The sequence below is a fragment of a genome, unplaced genomic scaffold (genome assembly GCF_019419815.1).
Source record: "Pyrus x bretschneideri cultivar Hongxiangsu unplaced genomic scaffold, Pyrus_bretschneideri_v1 Contig4, whole genome shotgun sequence".
Lineage (NCBI taxonomy): Eukaryota > Viridiplantae > Streptophyta > Magnoliopsida > Rosales > Rosaceae > Pyrus > Pyrus x bretschneideri.
The window spans coordinates 1791761-1808911 of NW_025999723.1; the positions used below are offsets into that span (position 1 = coordinate 1791761).

Genomic DNA, 17151 nt, shown 5'->3' on the forward strand with positions numbered 1-17151 from the left:
GAAGTGTTTTCTACAAGAAGCACCAATATATTCTTTTTGCATGAAACACTTTAAGTGATTTTCTGGGATTCACTTGCATTTTAACTAAGGATTGGTTTCAAAAACAGTTTCACCGAAAGCGTTTTCAGTTATTTAAAAGCACTTCCAAATAAGCTCGCACTTAATTAAGTAATCTAAAATAAGTATAAATTGGGATCAGGATCCATCATCCACCACACCTTCAACAATTCGAACAACTAGTGGTGAAAAGAGCAAGTTCGTTATTCTTAACCAACTCTCACAGTAGCATATGACTATATTCGATCGCTCTAATTCTTCAACAAATGGCAAGGGGTCAAATTATTTGGGGTTTTATCACAAATGATCTATGAAATAGATCTAGTACTCATTATTTTGGTCCCTTAATTTGAAAATCGATCAAAATTTACAAACTGAAATGCATCAATTTAATTATTTGGATTAATAAAAATAAAAATTTAGAATTTCCGTGTGAGAAATAAAAACTTGAAATTAAGACCTCAATTCCCAGGTTTAAATTCATGTAAATAGTTGTCCTATTCAAAATTTCGCTAATGAAGTTTAAAAACAAAAAATACAAATAAGTCAACCAAGAACGACCACAACCACCACATGTCATCATCACATACCATTATCATTGCTATTGCCGCCACCATCACCCACTATCATTACCGCATTTACCACCACCATTACTAGCACATTTCCTAACTATAATCTCTCATGTTAATGACTCCCACGTCGATTCAATTTTGTATTTATTCAAACAATAAAGCTCACAAATTCTGAAAAACAAAATTCCCTGTTCAATTTGCGTGTTTAGAATCTTTTACACACTGTAACAGATCATTATTAATCTTGCTTTTAAGTCAATGATAGCTTATGTAAAGCAAACCGTGTCTCCATGGTCAACTGTTCAAAGGTATAATTGGGCACTTCAAACCCATGTAAAAATTAAAAAGAAAAAAAAAATAACTTCATCAGTTTCCACGATAACACTAGAAGTCTAGCAAGCATGGGTGGAAACTCTCGAGCCCTTCTTAGCGCAGCTCGTTCGATTCAAAATCTGCGACGCGGGCATCGCCATCTACTGGGCCAAAACGGGAACAAAGGTACCCTAGCCGAAACCTGTGCCGCGGGGAAATACTCGTACGTGAACATATAGCCTTCCTCAACAAATTTGGCAGCGGCCAGACCCCCCAAATCAACCTTGCAGGCCACTGCACCCAGCATCCAATGGTTGCGCTATCGTCAGCAGTGGCATAACGAGTTGCCAAAACCGAGGAACCAGGGTGTTCCTGTCTCTGGGAGGCGGAATTGGAAACTACTGTCTATCATCAGCTGCTGATGCAAAAGATTTCGCTGATTATCTATGGACCAATTTCTTAGGTGGCAAGAAATCAACTTCGCGCCCATGTTTTGGACGGCGTTAATTTTGACATACAGCAGGGTTCTACTCAGTAATGCTGACGCTCTTTTGAGCGGTCGGTGGAACCAATGGGCCTCGGTTCCCGCCAGCCAGGTGTTTTTGGGGATACCGGCGGCTCCTGAGGCTGCTAAGAGCAGTGGATTTATTCCTGCTGATGCTCTCAATTCATAGGTTCTTCCAACTATTAAGAATTCGCCCCAAGTATTGAGGAGTTATGCTTTGGAGCAGGCAGTGTGACAATGGCTATAGCGCATCCATCAAGGACAGCATCTAATTAAGTTCTCTTCCTGGCTTGCTTATCCACACTATGTTGCTAAACAAGTTTTTATTTTTATTAAATGATTATTATTAAAGCGGGAGGAAGGGTTCCAAACTTCTAGGGAATGACAGTTTCGAACCCAAAATGCATGAATGCTAAATAAGATTTTAATAATGCAATCTGAATACATAAAACCGACCTCATTGCTGAGACATATTTTAAAAGATGTGGGCCATACCACTTATATTAAAGTGTGTTAGCGATGTTATTACTTTTGTATGTTTAAATACTCATGACTTTTATTTTAGTGAACGAGTTACTCATAAGTTACGCATCATTGTTAACATGTTTTTCCTTAACCTACTGGCTAGAGTTAATTACATGCATATGTATTTTTGACAGTAAAACATCTTCTTGCATGTACTAATTTTTGGAACTGGAATAAAATAATTTTACATGTGTGGGCATGGACGGATGCAGCACATGCGCATCGGGGGCAGCTATTCCCAATCAATTCTTTTGTCATAAAAAATGCTTCAACTAAAACTGTAAATTACCTATATACTCATAAATGAAGTTTTATTCCATACACTCAACTCAAAATATCCTCTCACGTTCTATACTTTTCCTACTCTCTCACCCTTTCGAGCCATGTAATTTTTCTATTAGTTAATCGTTTACAATTTTACAGTTCTAAGCACTAGTTACCCAAAATCATGTTGGACAATAAATTAATAGCATTGTATCAAAATTTTAATTTAATTTCAATATTCTTTGCCCCCGCTAAAAAATGTTTTTGACTCCGTCCGTCCATTTGTGTGGGTATGAAATGAAATTATATATAGGTCCAAATAAATTGTCAATGGTATGTATGAAGGCTAGCTAGCTCATGCATACTAATATGTGAATAGACTGATAGTGAAGGCTATCTTTATACTATAACTTCGATCAGGGATCCATCATCCACCACACCTTCAACATTCCAAACAATAGTGGTGAAAAGAGCAAGTTGTTTATTCCTAACCCACTAACACAGTGGTAGTCTATAACTATTTGATCGCTCATAAAGTCAACTTATTTCAGTTTTGACAGTAAATAGTTCATGAAATTGACTCTCTTATTATTTTAGTCACTCAATTTAAAAATTGATTTAATAAAAAAAATAAAAAATAAAAAAAAACTTTTAAAGGCAACCATAGCCCAAGAGATGTCATCTCCTCCATCCCATCTGGCATCTTCCACACAGATGGAGATTCTCTCCCCCTCCTTTTTTTTTCTCTCCTCCCTTCCTCCCTCCTCTCACAAACTTTTTTCTTCTCTCTCTCTACAAAGATAAAATCTTGAGCGTTCAAACAAGAAGGTAGGGAAGGGAGAGAAAAAAAAAAAAGAGAGGAGAGACTCCTTGTCATTCCCACCCTAATCCCAGCCCAGCCACACCCACACACCTTCGTCTGCCTACAAGAATAGTGATTATTAGGGACGGTGGATTAGAGGCGGATATAAAAAATTTCCCTTATTAATCTTTATTAGGGACATAAATATAGATTTGTCTCTATTGATTGTAATAGAGGAGAAACAATAAGTGCCCCTATTAGTGTTACTACTTTTAGGGGCAAAAAAAACCACATCTACAAAATTTAGTTATTAGTGGTGGATAAATGAGCCTCTAATATATATATTTTTAACTTAATAATTTACATTAGAAGCATTTATCTCCTTATATTTAACTTTATTTCTTAATTATTAATCAAATAAATAAGACATTTATCAAAACCTTAATTCTAGTATAACCAACACGCACATTCCCCATATTTCTCTCTTGATCTTCTTTCACGGCACAAACTCCTCATCTCCATTTTTCTTGTTCCTTCATATTCTTCTTATCATCTCCATTTTCTTGTTGATTCTTCATACCTCATTCCATTTTTCTTGCTTCTTCATATTCTTTTTCTCATTTCCATTTTTCTTGTTCCATCGTATTCTTCTTCTCGTCTCCATTTTTCTACAAGAAGCACCAATATATTCTTTTTGCATGAAACACTTTAAGTGATTTTCTAGGACTCACTTGCATTTTAACTAAGGATTGGTTTCAAAAACAGTTTCACCGAAAACGTTTTCAGTTATTTTAAAAGCACTTCCAAATAAGCTCTCACTTAATTAAGTAATCTAAAATAAGTATAAACTGGGATCAGGATCCATCATCCACCACACCTTCAACAATTCGAACAACTAGTGGTGAAAAGAGCAAGTTCGTTATTCTTAACCAACTCTCACAGTAGCATATGACTATATTCGATCGCTCTAATTCTTCAACGAATGGCAAGGGGTCAATTTATTTGGGGTTTTATCACAAATGATCTATGACATAGATCTAATACTCATTATTTTGGTCCCTTAATTTGAAAATCGATCAAAATTCGCAAACTGAAATGCATCAATTTAATTATTTGGATTAATAAAAATAAAAATTTAGAATTTCCGTGTGAGAAATAAAAACTTGAAATTAAGACCTCAATTCCTAAGTTTAAATTCATGTAGATAGTTATTCTATTCAAAATTTCGCCAATGAAGTTTAAAAACAAAAAATACAAATAAGTCAACCAAGAACGACCACAACCATCACATGTCATCATCATATACCATTATCATTGATGTTGCGGCCACCATCACCCACTATCATTACCGCATTTACCACCACCATTATCAGCATATTTCGTAACTATAATCTCTCATGTTAATGACTCCCACGTCGATTAAATTTTGTATTTAGTCAAACAATAAAGCTCACAAATTCTGAAAAACAAAATTCCCTGTTAAATTTGCGTGTTTAGAATCTTGTACACACTGTAACAGATCATCATTAATCTTGCTTTTAAGTCAATGATAGCTTATGTAAAGCAAACCGTGTCTCCATGGTCAACTGTTCAAAGGTATAGTTGGGCACTTCAAACCCATGTAAAAAAGAAAAAAAGGAAAAAAACAAAACTTCATCAGCTTCCACGATAGCACTAGAAGTCTAGCAAGCATGGGTGGAAACTCCCGAGCCCCATTTCTACTCCTTGTCTTCTTAGCGCAGCTCGTTCGATTCAAAATCTGCGACGCCGGCATCGCCATCTACTGGGCCAAAACGGGAACAAAGGTACCCTAGCCGAAACCTGTGCCGCGGGGAAATACTCGTACGTGAACATATAGCCTTCCTCAACAAATTTGGCAGCGGCCAGACCCCCCAAATCAACCTTGCAGGCCACTGCACCCAGCATCCAATGGTTGCGCTATCGTCAGCAGTGGCATAACGAGTTGCCAAAACCGAGGAACCAGGGTGCTCCTGTCTCTGGGAGGCGGAATTGGAAACTACTGTCTTTCATCAGCTGCTGATGCAAAAGATTTCGCTGATTATCTATGGACCAATTTCTTAGGTGGCAAGAAATCAACTTCGCGCCCATGTTTTGGACGGCGTTAATTTTGACATACAGCACGGTTCTACTCAGTAATGCTGACGCTCTTTTGAGCGGTCGGTGGAACCAATGGGCCTCGGTTCCCGCCAGCCAGGTGTTTTTGGGGATACCGGCGGCTCCTGAGGCTGCTAAGAGCAGTGGATTTATTCCTGCTGATGCTCTCAATTCATAGGTTCTTCCAACTATTAAGAATTCGCCCCAGGTATTGAGGAGTTATGCTTTGGAGCAGGCAGTGTGACAATGGCTATAGCGCATCCATCAAGGACAGCATCTAATTAAGTTCTCTTCCTGGCTTGCTTATCCACACTATGTTGCTAAACAAGTTTTTACTTTTATTAAATGATTATTATTAAAGCGGGAGGAAGGGTTCCAAACTTCTAGGGAATGACAGTTTCGAATCCAAAATACATGAATGCTAAATAAGTTTTCAATAATGCAATCTGAATGCATAAAATCGACCTCATTGCTGAGACATATTTTAAAAGATGTGGGTCATACCACTTATATTAAAGTGTGTTAGCGATGATATTACTTTTGTATGTTTAAATACTCATGACTTTTATTTTAGTGAACGAGTTACTCATAAGTTACGCATCATTGTTAACATGTTTTTCCTTAACCTACTGGCTAGAGTTAATTACATGCATATGTATTTTTGACAGTAAAACATCTTCTTGCATTTACTAATTTTTGGAACTGTAATAAATTAATTTTACATGTGTGGGCATGGACGGATGCAGCATATGCACATCGGGGGCAGGGCAGCTATTCCCAATCAATTCTTTTTGTCATGAAAAATGCTTCAACTAAAATTATAAATTACCTATATACTCAGAAATGAAGTTTTATTCCATACACTCAACTCAAAATATCCTCTCACGTTCTATCTTTTCCTACTCTCTCACCCTTACGAGCCATGTAATTTTTCTATTAGTTAATCGTTTACAATTTTACTGTTCTAAGAACTAGTTACTCAAAATCATGTTGGACAATAAATTAATAGCATTGTATCAAAATTTTAATTGAATTTCATTATTCTTTGCCCCCGCTAAAAAATGTTTTTGACTCCGTCCGTCCATTTGGGTGGGTATGAAATGAAATTATATATAGGTCCAAATAAATTGTCAATGGTATGTATGAAGGCTAGCTAGCTCATGCATACTAATATGTGAATAGACTGACAGTGAAGGCTATCTTTATACTATAACTTCGATCAGGGATCCATCATCCACCACACCTTCAACATTCCAAACAATAGTGGTGAAAAGAGCAAGTTGTTATTCCTAACCCACTAACAGTGGTAGTCTATAACTATTTGATCGCTCTAATTAACCTCTTCATCAAATGGCATAAGGTCAACTTAACTCAAATTTATTATTTTAGTCACTCAATTTAAAAATCGATTTAATAAAAAAAATAAATAAATAAACTTTTAAAGGCAACCATAGCCCAAGAGATGTCATCTCCTCCATCCCATCTGGCATCTTCCACACAGATGGAGATTCTCTCCCCCTCCTTTTTTTTCTCTCCTCCCTTCCTCCCCTCCTCTCACAAACTTTTTTCTTCTCTCTCTCTACAAAGATAAAATCTTGAGCGTTCAAACAAGAAGGTAGGCAAGGGAGAGAAAAAAAAAAGAAAGGAGAGACTCCTTGTCCTTCCCACCCTAATCCCAGCCCAGCCACACCCACACTCCTTCGTCTGCCTACAAGAATAGTGCTTATTAGGGACGGTGGATTAGAGGCGGATATAAAAAATTTCCCTTGTTAATCTTGATTAGGGACATAAATATAGATTTGTCTCTATTAATAATAGAGGAGAAACAATAAGTGCCCCTATTAGTGTTACTACTTTTAGGGGCAAAAAAAACCACATCTACAAAATTTAGTTATTAGTGGTGGATAAATGAGCCTCTAATATATATATTTTTAACTTAATAATTTACATTAGAAGCATTTATCTCCTTTTATTTTATTTTATTTCTTAATTATTAATCAAATAAATAAGACATTTATCAAAACCTTAATTCTAGTATAACCAACACGCACATTCCTCATATTTCTCTCTTGATCTTCTTTCACGGCACAAACTCCTCATCTCCATTTTTCTTGTTCCTTCATATTCTTCTTATCATCTCCATTTTCTTGTTGATTCTTCATACCTCATTCCATTTTTCTTGCTTCTTCATATCTTTTTCTCATTTCCGTTTTTCTTGTTCCATCGTATTCTTCTTCTCGTCTCCATTTTTCTTGTTCCTTCATATTTTTATCCTCTTTCTTCACTTCTTGTTCTAGATCTGATATTGTTTTCTCTTCATATCTATTTTTTCTTAATTTTCTACCTTTCAATATTCCCTTTGATGAGTCTAATATAGCAAAAGATAGATTTAAAAAGGTTTGTAGTAGAGAAAAAAACTAAACTTATTTAGTTTGATTGAAGTTTTTTTTTTCTCTCAAGCTGTTGTTTTGCAGGTAAATTTGACGGTGGGGTGTGAAAATTTGGAAGTGAAATTTGTTAGATGTGTTCTTCATACATATTTTTTTTTTTGTATAATATAGGTGTGTTATCAAAAAGATAAATTACGTTGTAAACCCCTATTGGTTTAATTTAGGTTTTATTTTTTGTTTGTTTTGGAGGTTTTGTTTTGTTGATGTTTTGTGAACCGTAGGTACATAATTTGATTGTTTTAATTTGTTTATTTCTTTTCATGTCTGTGAGTTCTACATAATTTGATTGTTTTGATTCTTATCTTGTCTAAAAATAGTTTTACTCTAATTTGCTTTTACCTTCTGTGGTGTATCTATCGGATGGATCATGGAAGACACATACTTTTAACTTTTCATCATTTCGGTGTTTCAGATGCAGAAGATTGATAAGACATATAAATTTTGTTTACACTACCATTTCTATCTAATAGGCTTAAACTTCTTCATAATACTTGTACCATTTGTATATAATCAATGAAGTATGAAGCATTTTAATACTAATTTTTTTATTGACAGTATATTTTTTTGTCTGGGATGGTGGGGGAAAATAAAAATAATCGTAAACATATTTGACCCTAGAAAACGTTTTTAATTAATATAATTCCAAAAATGCAATAACAATAAATATAAATGCATTAAATATATAATAAAGTATGGGCTTTAATAATTGCCCCTAATACTTTAAACATTTGTATCTAATATTGTTTGCATGTCAGACTTGCCTACATGGCAACAAAACTATTAGGGGCGGAAATAAGTGCTTATTTGCCCTTATTTATTAATAGCAACGCTCTTTTTAGATGCAATTTCAATATCCGCCACTCCTAACTATTAGGTGTAGAAATTTTCAATTATTACCCCTATTTCTAATTAATAGGTGCAAATGTATTGGCCTCTACTTGTTCAAAGTTTTGTATTTGTGTATGCATGTATCATGCCAGCTTCATAACAATTCAGATTCCCCTTCAACTAATGAAAAATTAGAAGAATATGTTAGGATGCTAAGTGACATTTTGACAGTATAGGTTATGTTCTGTATCTGAGTAGTTGAAGGGAATCTGAACTGCTATGAAGCTGGCATAACAAGCCCTCAACTCATTAATCTGTCAGACTTTGCCATGAAAAATTACAAGCCCCTATATTTTAATCCACCGCCACTGATCGAGTATATTATACTTAGGACGTGCGAAGTTGTAGTTTGACTGAAATTTTGGTTGAAATTTAAATTTATTCTATATGCTTTATGTAGCCTCTAACTCCAATTTTTTATTCTTTAGGTTACCTCTAACCCCAATTTAATTGGCCAATATATAGATAATATCTACAATAGTGTTTGGACCCAAATTTACGCTATCGGCCCATACAATCAAGGCCGTTAGATGAGTAAAGTTCTAGACCGTTGGATGATGAAGTGGTTGAGATATTTTTCAATTATTATTAAAGAATAATATTGTGGTTTTAATCATAATATTATCTCTTAATATATATTGGATTATCTAAGCCTAATATTGGCTATATCCAGCGGGTTGGTATCAGATAAAGGTGAAATAGCGCAATGATGGTGATTGTGATCAACAACGATTTGTGATAATGGCAGAAAAGGATTTGCAATTGATTTGCAAATGGTTTGCATGGATAAGACGACATGAGAAAGGGAAGCATTTTGATGCTCTCCACGTGGAAGGCAACCCACGAGTCATGATGGCCTGCACCTTTGGAATTTGAAGGATTTTGGCAGTGCCGTGAAGCTTATCAAATTGGCTAATGCATGCTAATTGTTTGCATGAAGTAAAGAGATAATGATGATATCTAAAAGATAGGTTGTTGCTTACCTTGGGAAGTCTTTGACCTAGACTCTAGCTGATGAGTTTGAATTAAAATCAAATTCTACACAAGTGAAGCCGCACCACACATCTGCTTCTATAAATACAAGGCTGTGAACACCATTCAAGGGACCTCCAATTCAACACACAACTGCCCTGCGCAAAACCTCTCAAAACATCTTGAGATTTTTTTATTTTCTTTTTCTCGCCAACACATCTTCAGTTTGGATAAACAACACTGTGAAGGCAACCGGCGAACATCTTCAGTTTGGATAAACAGCACTGTTGCCGTAGAATCAGCCGTTCCCGAAGCACCTTCAGTTTGGATAAACAGCACTGCGTTGAGGCCGACTGGTTATCTATCCAAGTCTCGGTCGAGAAGGATTTTCAAATCCTTATTGGCATAGGTCATCTCATTAGCCTTCTCGGCGAAGTGAGGTGTTACCAGGTTACTACATTCGGCACCCTGAGAGCCGAATTTGATATTGAACTTCGTAGAACTAGCAGCCTTGTCTTCAGGCTCGAGAATTCAAAGGCCGAGATTTGTTCCTTCCTCGGCCGCAGTCGCAAGATAAAGAAGTCAGCAACGCGCTCAACGCAACATCAACAAATTTTACTCCTCGGTCGAGCTCGGCCGACGAGTTGGCACGCCCCGCATTCAACCGAAGGACGTAGTTAGCTTATTAGTTACTCGGCCTGCGCGCCACGTAGGCTTTGTAATTTTTAGAGTCAACAAATAGATATAACAATATGTTCGGATGAGAGAAAAAATTTAGACAAAATTCAAAATTTATACATTGAGACGCACCAATTTTATTTTTTGGATTCAATAAATATAGAAATTTAGAATTTCCTTGTGGGAAAAAAAAAAACTTGAAATTTAGGACCTCTAATTCTTAAGTTTAAATGTCATATCCAAAATTTCACCGGAGAGAGTTTAAAATAAAAAAATACAAAAAACTCAACTATAAGTGACCACCACTACCACATGTCACCACCATATACCATTATTATTGCTGGCACCCACCTCCATCACCATTGCAACCATAATGCATCACCGCCGCCGCCACCACCCACCATCATCATAGCAGCTGTAGCCACCATTACTAGCACATCTCCTAATTATAATTTTCCATTTATATATTATTACTCTATACACAGATTTAATTTTGTATTTAACTAAACAATAAAATTCACAAATTTAAAAAAATAAAATTTTGTCTTTTAAATTTCTGTCATCTTAAAATTTCTTAATAACCTTAAATTTATTCTCCAAACACATTAAAATCATCTTTAATCTTGCTTTTAAGTCAATGATTCCTTTCGACCGAAAAAAAAAATCAATGATTCCTTATGTCCAGCAAACCGTGTCCTGTCCACAGTCAACTGTTCAAAGGTATAGTTGGGCACTTTAAACTCATATAAAAAAAAAACATAACTTCATTAGTTTTCACAACAACACTAAAAGTCTAGCAAGAATGGCTGGAAACTCCCAAGCTCCATTTCTACTCCTTATCCTCTTAGCGCAGCTTGTTGGATTCGAACTCTGCGACGCCGGCGCCGGCATCGCCATCTACTGGGGCCAAAACGGGAATGAAGGTACCCTAGCCGAAACATGTGCCACGGGGAGATACTCGTACGTGAACATAGCCTTCCTCAACAAATTTGGCAGCGGCCAGACCCCCGAAATCAACCTTGCAGGCCACTGCAACCCGGCATCCGGTGGTTGCGCTATCGTCAGCCGTGGCATAACGAGTTGCCAAAGCCGAGGAATCAAGGTGTTGCTGTCTATCGGAGGCGGAGTTGGAAACTATTCTCTAGCATCAGCTGCTGATGCAAAAGATGTAGCCGATTATCTATGGAACAATTTCTTGGGCGGCAAGAAATCAACTTCTCGCCCCTTAGGCGACGCTGTTTTGGACGGCGTAGATTTTGACATAGAACTCGGTTCTACTCAGTACTGGGACGTCCTTGCGCGACGCCTCAAGGCGCATAGCAAGCCGAGAAGAAGTGTGTATGTAGCAGGAGCTCCTCAATGTCCGTTTCCTGATAAGTTTCTCGGGGGTGCTCTGAATACAGGGCTTTTCGACTATGTTTGGGTTCAGTTCTATAACAATCCTTCGTGCCAGTACAGCTCGGGTAGCACCGATAACCTTATAAAATCGTGGAACCGATGGACTACATCGGTCAAGGCAGGGAAGATATTTATGGGGTTGCCGGCTGCTCCTGAGGCGGCCGGAAGTGGGTATATACCGGCTGCTGTGCTGAAATCGAAAATTCTACCGGTCATAAAGAAGTCGTCGAAGTATGGTGGTGTTATGTTATGGTCTAAGTTTTATGATGATAAAAGTGGATATAGTTCTTCCATTATCGGAAGTGTGTGACTTTCGTAACTCTATGTTTTGGTTTGTCCTTAAAATACTATCTCAATAAATAAATCGGATTTCATTATCCTAATGAATGTTGTTTAATTTTGTTTATGAAGTCCGTATATATCAACAATTTTTGTTTGACTTTTGAAATTTTGTTAACATTTATTTTTAGCAACGCATTTGGAATTCATTTGTAAATTTATTTTATTCATGTAACTTAAAAGTTGTCACTTTACTCTTTGAAACTCAAAATTCGTTTCACTTTATCCTCTGTAACTCGATTTTGATCTCATGCCCCCTAGTACTTAAAAGTCATCATTTACTCTATATAACTCAAAATTCGCTCAACAATTGCCTTAATTATGTTATTTTGTTCCTTGTGTTTGATTTGGATGCAACAAACTAATCAATTCATTTTTTTTTCATCTTTGTAACTCAAGCACAACAACCCAAAAAAATTCAAATTCTTAATTTCTTCTTTTAAACTTAATATTATTAAATATTTATGCATGGTGGGAATTTATAATCAAATTCAATGACATATGTGGCATAATCTTATTGGGTGGTAGGTTTCACATACGTACTGGAGCAACTTTTGAGTTTCAAGAGAAAGAGAGTCACAAGTTAAAATAGAACGAATTTTGAATTTCAGATAGTAAAGTGAGAACTTTTGAATTTCAGGAAAAAGAGAGTTCACAAGTTAAAATGAAACAAATTTTGATTTTCAAAAAGTAAAGTGATGATTTTTAAGTTACGGGATAAGTAAGATTAAAATTAACTTTAAAAAACGTAACTATAAATAACCTTTTTCAATAAACAAGAAATCCGCCTCATTCCATCAATGCCCCTTCAAAGTTCTAACCATTTGTAGAATCACGTCATTGGCAGAACAACTTTCAAGCACAAAACTCCCTCAATCTTAGTCCCACACTCGTGCAGCGGACGTAAAATCTACCCTAGCCAGTGGTCAACGGCTATGCGACAAACAGTAAGCAGCGGATATCAGAAGGTGACGATCTGTTTCCTCAATCAAACTATTAAAGGAAATTACAGTTTGAGTAACAAGTTAAGACATTTCATTCCAACTGCCAAATTTATAACTTAATTAACAACTTCTTGTTCTTCTGAAACATACACCAAAATTATTTAAGAAAAAATGGGAAACCAAAAAATAAGCATACAGGATCACAAAAAAGTGTGCAATACAAGAAAAAACAACCAAAGCAAGAAACTACCACAACAATTCTGCTGGAACTACAACAGATATGCTATCGTTGGAAATTATCGTAGTGTAGACCAAGAAATCCATGTTACGAGGGCGACTTTTCCATCTCCGTTGCACCTAAATTTTGCGCACTTGAATGTTGTGAGTGGATTGGAGCCGCCAAATGGGTTGCCTGCCACTTTGAACGAGTGCGACCTCTTCTCCTGCCTTTACCAATCCTTGCTTCTGTAAATGAAACACCGGAAAATGCATCATCAGTGTTGGCATGGTTGAATAGCCCAGCTATGTTAGTTCAAATCAAAACCAAAAGCGTCGTATGAAAAAGTTAAGGAAACGAAAAATATTGATCCTGCCAAGAGTGATTCAAGGATGAGCATTTAAGGGAAATGAAACCCGATATAAAAATGGCCGATTGGAAAATTCCCTTATGTGACCAAATGCAAATTTAAATTACTCTATGTCGCTAGGAAATATGCAGCAAAACGTCACCTTCAGCACAGTCAAGGCATTGCTAAAGCTTGTTTCAGAATCTTCTGTGAACTCCATGTATATGGGACATACGCCTTGATACAAAGCCAACCTCCGTTGTATGCTTTTACTGCATCGCCATCAAAGTACTTGATCAGTCAAAAAATCAAATTCACTTTCCTAATGAATAGAACTTGCACAGCATATTTTAACTGGTACAGTTACAAATTTAACAAAATTCATGCTGTGCACCTGCCCGGATGAGGGGGATGACAAATCTATCAAGGAGAATAAAAAAATAAAAACTCTAGTAACACTATCACAAATAATGCCTTTGTGACAGGTAACATGAAAACTCACTCATTCGTAAAGGCAAATATGGTCCCGGTAGGTCGGTAATGGCTCAATAGAACAGCCATGAAACCAGTTCTGGTAAAGACAACGATTGAGGTACCAAGAGTATTGGACATCATGGTTGCATGGTAAGCAAACATCTCACTCATGTGGTTCTGCAGGAAAGACGACATCAGAGTCGGTTGAAACTGAATGAATAAGATGCTGCCTACTGAAACTGAATGAATAAGTATATGTTCCCTAACCTTGAAAGCTTTACCAAGATTGGCTGGCACCGCGCCACCCAAGATGGTCGCCTCAGTCCGAAGTGCGACAGCGTGCATAACTTTCACTGCCTTCAAAGGATACCTACATGGATATGAAATCTCTTTATTACATTATGCTACAGTCTAAATGTTAGTATATAGTCCAAAACTGGTTCCGACAGTATAATTCCAATAGCCACAACAACTTACTTTCCATGAGCAGTCTCTCCAGAAAGCATAATTCCATCAGAACCCTCTCTAACAGCAATGGCAATGTCGGATACCTCAGCTCTGGTTGGTGTTGGGTGAACAATCATGCTTTCCAGCATATTTGTTGCCACAATAACAGCCTTTCCCATGCTACGGCATATCCTGATTATCTCTTCCTACATTTTGAAATAAAAGAGCGAGTTCAGAATGCACTAAATGAACTCAACTTAATGTAACAATCTTGTTAAGTGGATTCAATTGCAATGTGTTTGTCGTTAAGTACCTGCAAAAGCGGAACTTCCTCAACAGGGAGCTCTGCACCAAGATCTCCTCTTGCAACCATTGCCTAAAATCAGATAATCGCATGTCAGTATTATCTTCAAAATGTGTTATTCACATAATAAGATGCAAATATCCAGGAGAAAGAGCATGTAAATCATTTATTAAGCATCACGTTTCCACTCATTGATTCGAGAAATTACCCCATCGGATGCTGTGATAATCGAATGCAAATTCGGGATAGAGTCTGCACTTTCTATTTTTACAATAACGTGTATATCTGCATTATTACCTGCAATATAAAATAGGTTAAGATACATTTATTCAAAAGCATTACGCAAAATGTTGTATTCAGATGTATTATCAGAATATATGATAAAGTATTTGGAAAGTTACTTTGCAGATAATTCTTCAATTCATGAACAACTTGCGCATCTTTGACAAATGAAACAGCGTAGAAGTCAACTTTATTGTCCACTCCAAATTTAATATCTTCCCAATCTTTCTCTGCAATAAATAAGTTTAGACAACTATATCATTAGGAAAACAGATCATAAAGAAATAAAAGAAAACATCTTTAATAGATTGTAAAGGATTGAATCGACAATTTAGGAGTCCAACCAGTGATAGAAGGCAATGTTGCACTTTTCCCTCGCACATTCAAATGTCGCCTAGACTTAAGCTCTCCTCCATCAACAACTTCACATTTCACTGATTCTTCTGTCTTGGACTTCACCAGAAATGACATCATACCACCTGCAGCACAAATCAAGATTCAGAGTGCATATAAACATAATTTCAATTTTTAACCAAAAGAAAAGTAAAATTCAGCATACCATCAACCAGAAGCATGTCTCCCGGTGCTACATCATTAACGAAATCATCATAGTTCACGCTAACACAATCTGATGTACCAACCCCTCTTTTAATTGTAAAGGTAAATTCCTGCCCACTTTCTAAATTGATTGGCTGTGGCAGGTCACCGCTCCTAACCTCAGGACCCTGATACAGAACAACATTCATCAATGGAATGACCTAGATATTCTCCGAATAGTAAAAGATAAGCAATTCAAACTAATGACTTGGTATTGAACGAAACAAGAAACAATAAGGGGAGCCTTGCCTTGGTATCAAGCATGATCGCAATGGCATTGTCTTCATGTTGCTCATTATATTCTTTAACCAAGTCGATCACTTTTTGATGAGAAGCGTGATCTCCATGCGACATATTCATACGAGCAACATTCATTCCGGCCTCAGCCAACTTCCAGATCATTTCGCGCGTGTTGGTGGAAGGACCAATTGTGCAAACAATCTTTGTCTTACGTTTGACCACAGGCCTTGACCACATACCCACTGCTGTGTTGTCAAGTTGCTGAATTGCCCTCAACTGATCCTCTATCTGATCGGCAACACAAGCTAAACAAACTAAGCATACATTCTAAAAGCACGCAAACTTTAAACGAAATCTCTAAGTCATTCTAATAAAAGCGCTTATGAGCATAAGTGCTTTCTATAAAAGCAATTCCAAGGAGGTCCTTCCTCGGCCAAAAGCAACATCTCTACAGTCTAAGAAGCTAAACATCGAGTAATCAGTCTAATTGCTATCAATTCAACATCGAAAAAACAAAAGAAATTCACTTTTCGTCATGATTTCCTACAATTTCTGGGCAACGAAACAGATTATACTTTTTTTTTCATAATTAAAGTATCAAACTTGCCATCCAAGCGAGTCGAACGTGAGACCTCGGAGTTACTATATAAGGAGGAATATCACTTAGACCACATTGGCATTGTTAATGGGAGCAACCAAACACATCAAGCTCCCAAAAAAAAAAAAAAAGGAAGATTGAATAGTAGCACCTAGCACGAACCTTCGGTGAGTCTTCGGGCGAGACGGGAACGACCTCCGTCTGAAGGGGACTCTTGGCAGTTATCTCAGACCTCCTCTTCCCAAACACTCTCCAGCTCCATCCCTTCTGCTTCTCCTCAAAAGCCATAACTTTGTATGCAAAGCTCGTCGGCGGCTTCAGCTTGTCGGCGGCGCGGCCGCGTGAGGATCCAGAGCTGGGAGAGAGGGTCGAGCTCTGAATCGCCCGCATAGCCACCACCTGCGCCATTTTGTTTGGAGAGAGAGAGAGAGAGGCAGGGAGATTCGGGTTTTTGGAAGGGGAATGCGGAGGTTCTGAGGGAGAGGAGGAAGGTGAGGGGGAAGTGCGTGGCGGAGGGATTTAAAAGAACGTATGTATGTAGGTAGGGAGTGATTAAATTGTGTTGAAGTCGCCGCTGAATTTGGCGGAGGTTTTGAGGCGACAGATGGATAAAGAGTGTTTAGGAGGGACGGGAGGGCTTTGGATGTATCGAACAGAAGTAAAAAGTAGTTCAACTTCTTTCGTTCAAAGCGGAGCTTGTCTCGAAAGGGGCACGGGTGGATCACGATCACGAGACGGTTTTGGGCCTGTTTCGGACCAACACTTCTGCCTACGCATATGCTGGGTATATTTCACATGCGGGCTGCTGGGTTTGCTTGCGAG

At 37.3% G+C, this 17151-nt stretch overlaps 2 protein-coding genes and 2 pseudogenes across 2 annotated transcripts; 3 read left to right on the forward strand and 1 right to left on the reverse strand.

The window, feature by feature from the left end:
- The first annotated feature begins 919 nt into the window (after nucleotides 1–919).
- On the forward strand, nucleotides 920–2040 carry LOC125468970 (annotated as a pseudogene).
- A 2088-nt stretch (nucleotides 2041–4128) lies between these two features.
- On the forward strand, nucleotides 4129–5433 carry LOC125468960 (annotated as a pseudogene).
- A 5465-nt stretch (nucleotides 5434–10898) lies between these two features.
- On the forward strand, nucleotides 10899–11921 carry LOC103958186 (hevamine-A). The gene has a single exon (XM_009370430.2). It carries the CDS (start codon nucleotides 10943–10945, stop codon nucleotides 11846–11848), a length of 906 nt encoding a protein of 301 aa, XP_009368705.2. The 5' UTR covers nucleotides 10899–10942; the 3' UTR covers nucleotides 11849–11921.
- A 968-nt stretch (nucleotides 11922–12889) lies between these two features.
- On the reverse strand, nucleotides 12890–16937 carry LOC103958185 (plastidial pyruvate kinase 2). The gene is made up of 12 exons (XM_048565791.1): nucleotides 16492–16937; nucleotides 15741–16019; nucleotides 15454–15619; nucleotides 15239–15373; nucleotides 15014–15124; nucleotides 14821–14909; nucleotides 14622–14684; nucleotides 14339–14514; nucleotides 14129–14231; nucleotides 13890–14038; nucleotides 13551–13659; nucleotides 12890–13286 (listed from the first exon to the last, which is right to left on the reverse strand). The coding sequence occupies exons 1-12, from the start codon at nucleotides 16735–16737 to the stop codon at nucleotides 13179–13181; spliced, it is 1734 nt and encodes a 577-aa protein (XP_048421748.1). The 5' UTR covers nucleotides 16738–16937; the 3' UTR covers nucleotides 12890–13178.
- Between the last annotated feature and the right edge of the window lie 214 nt (nucleotides 16938–17151).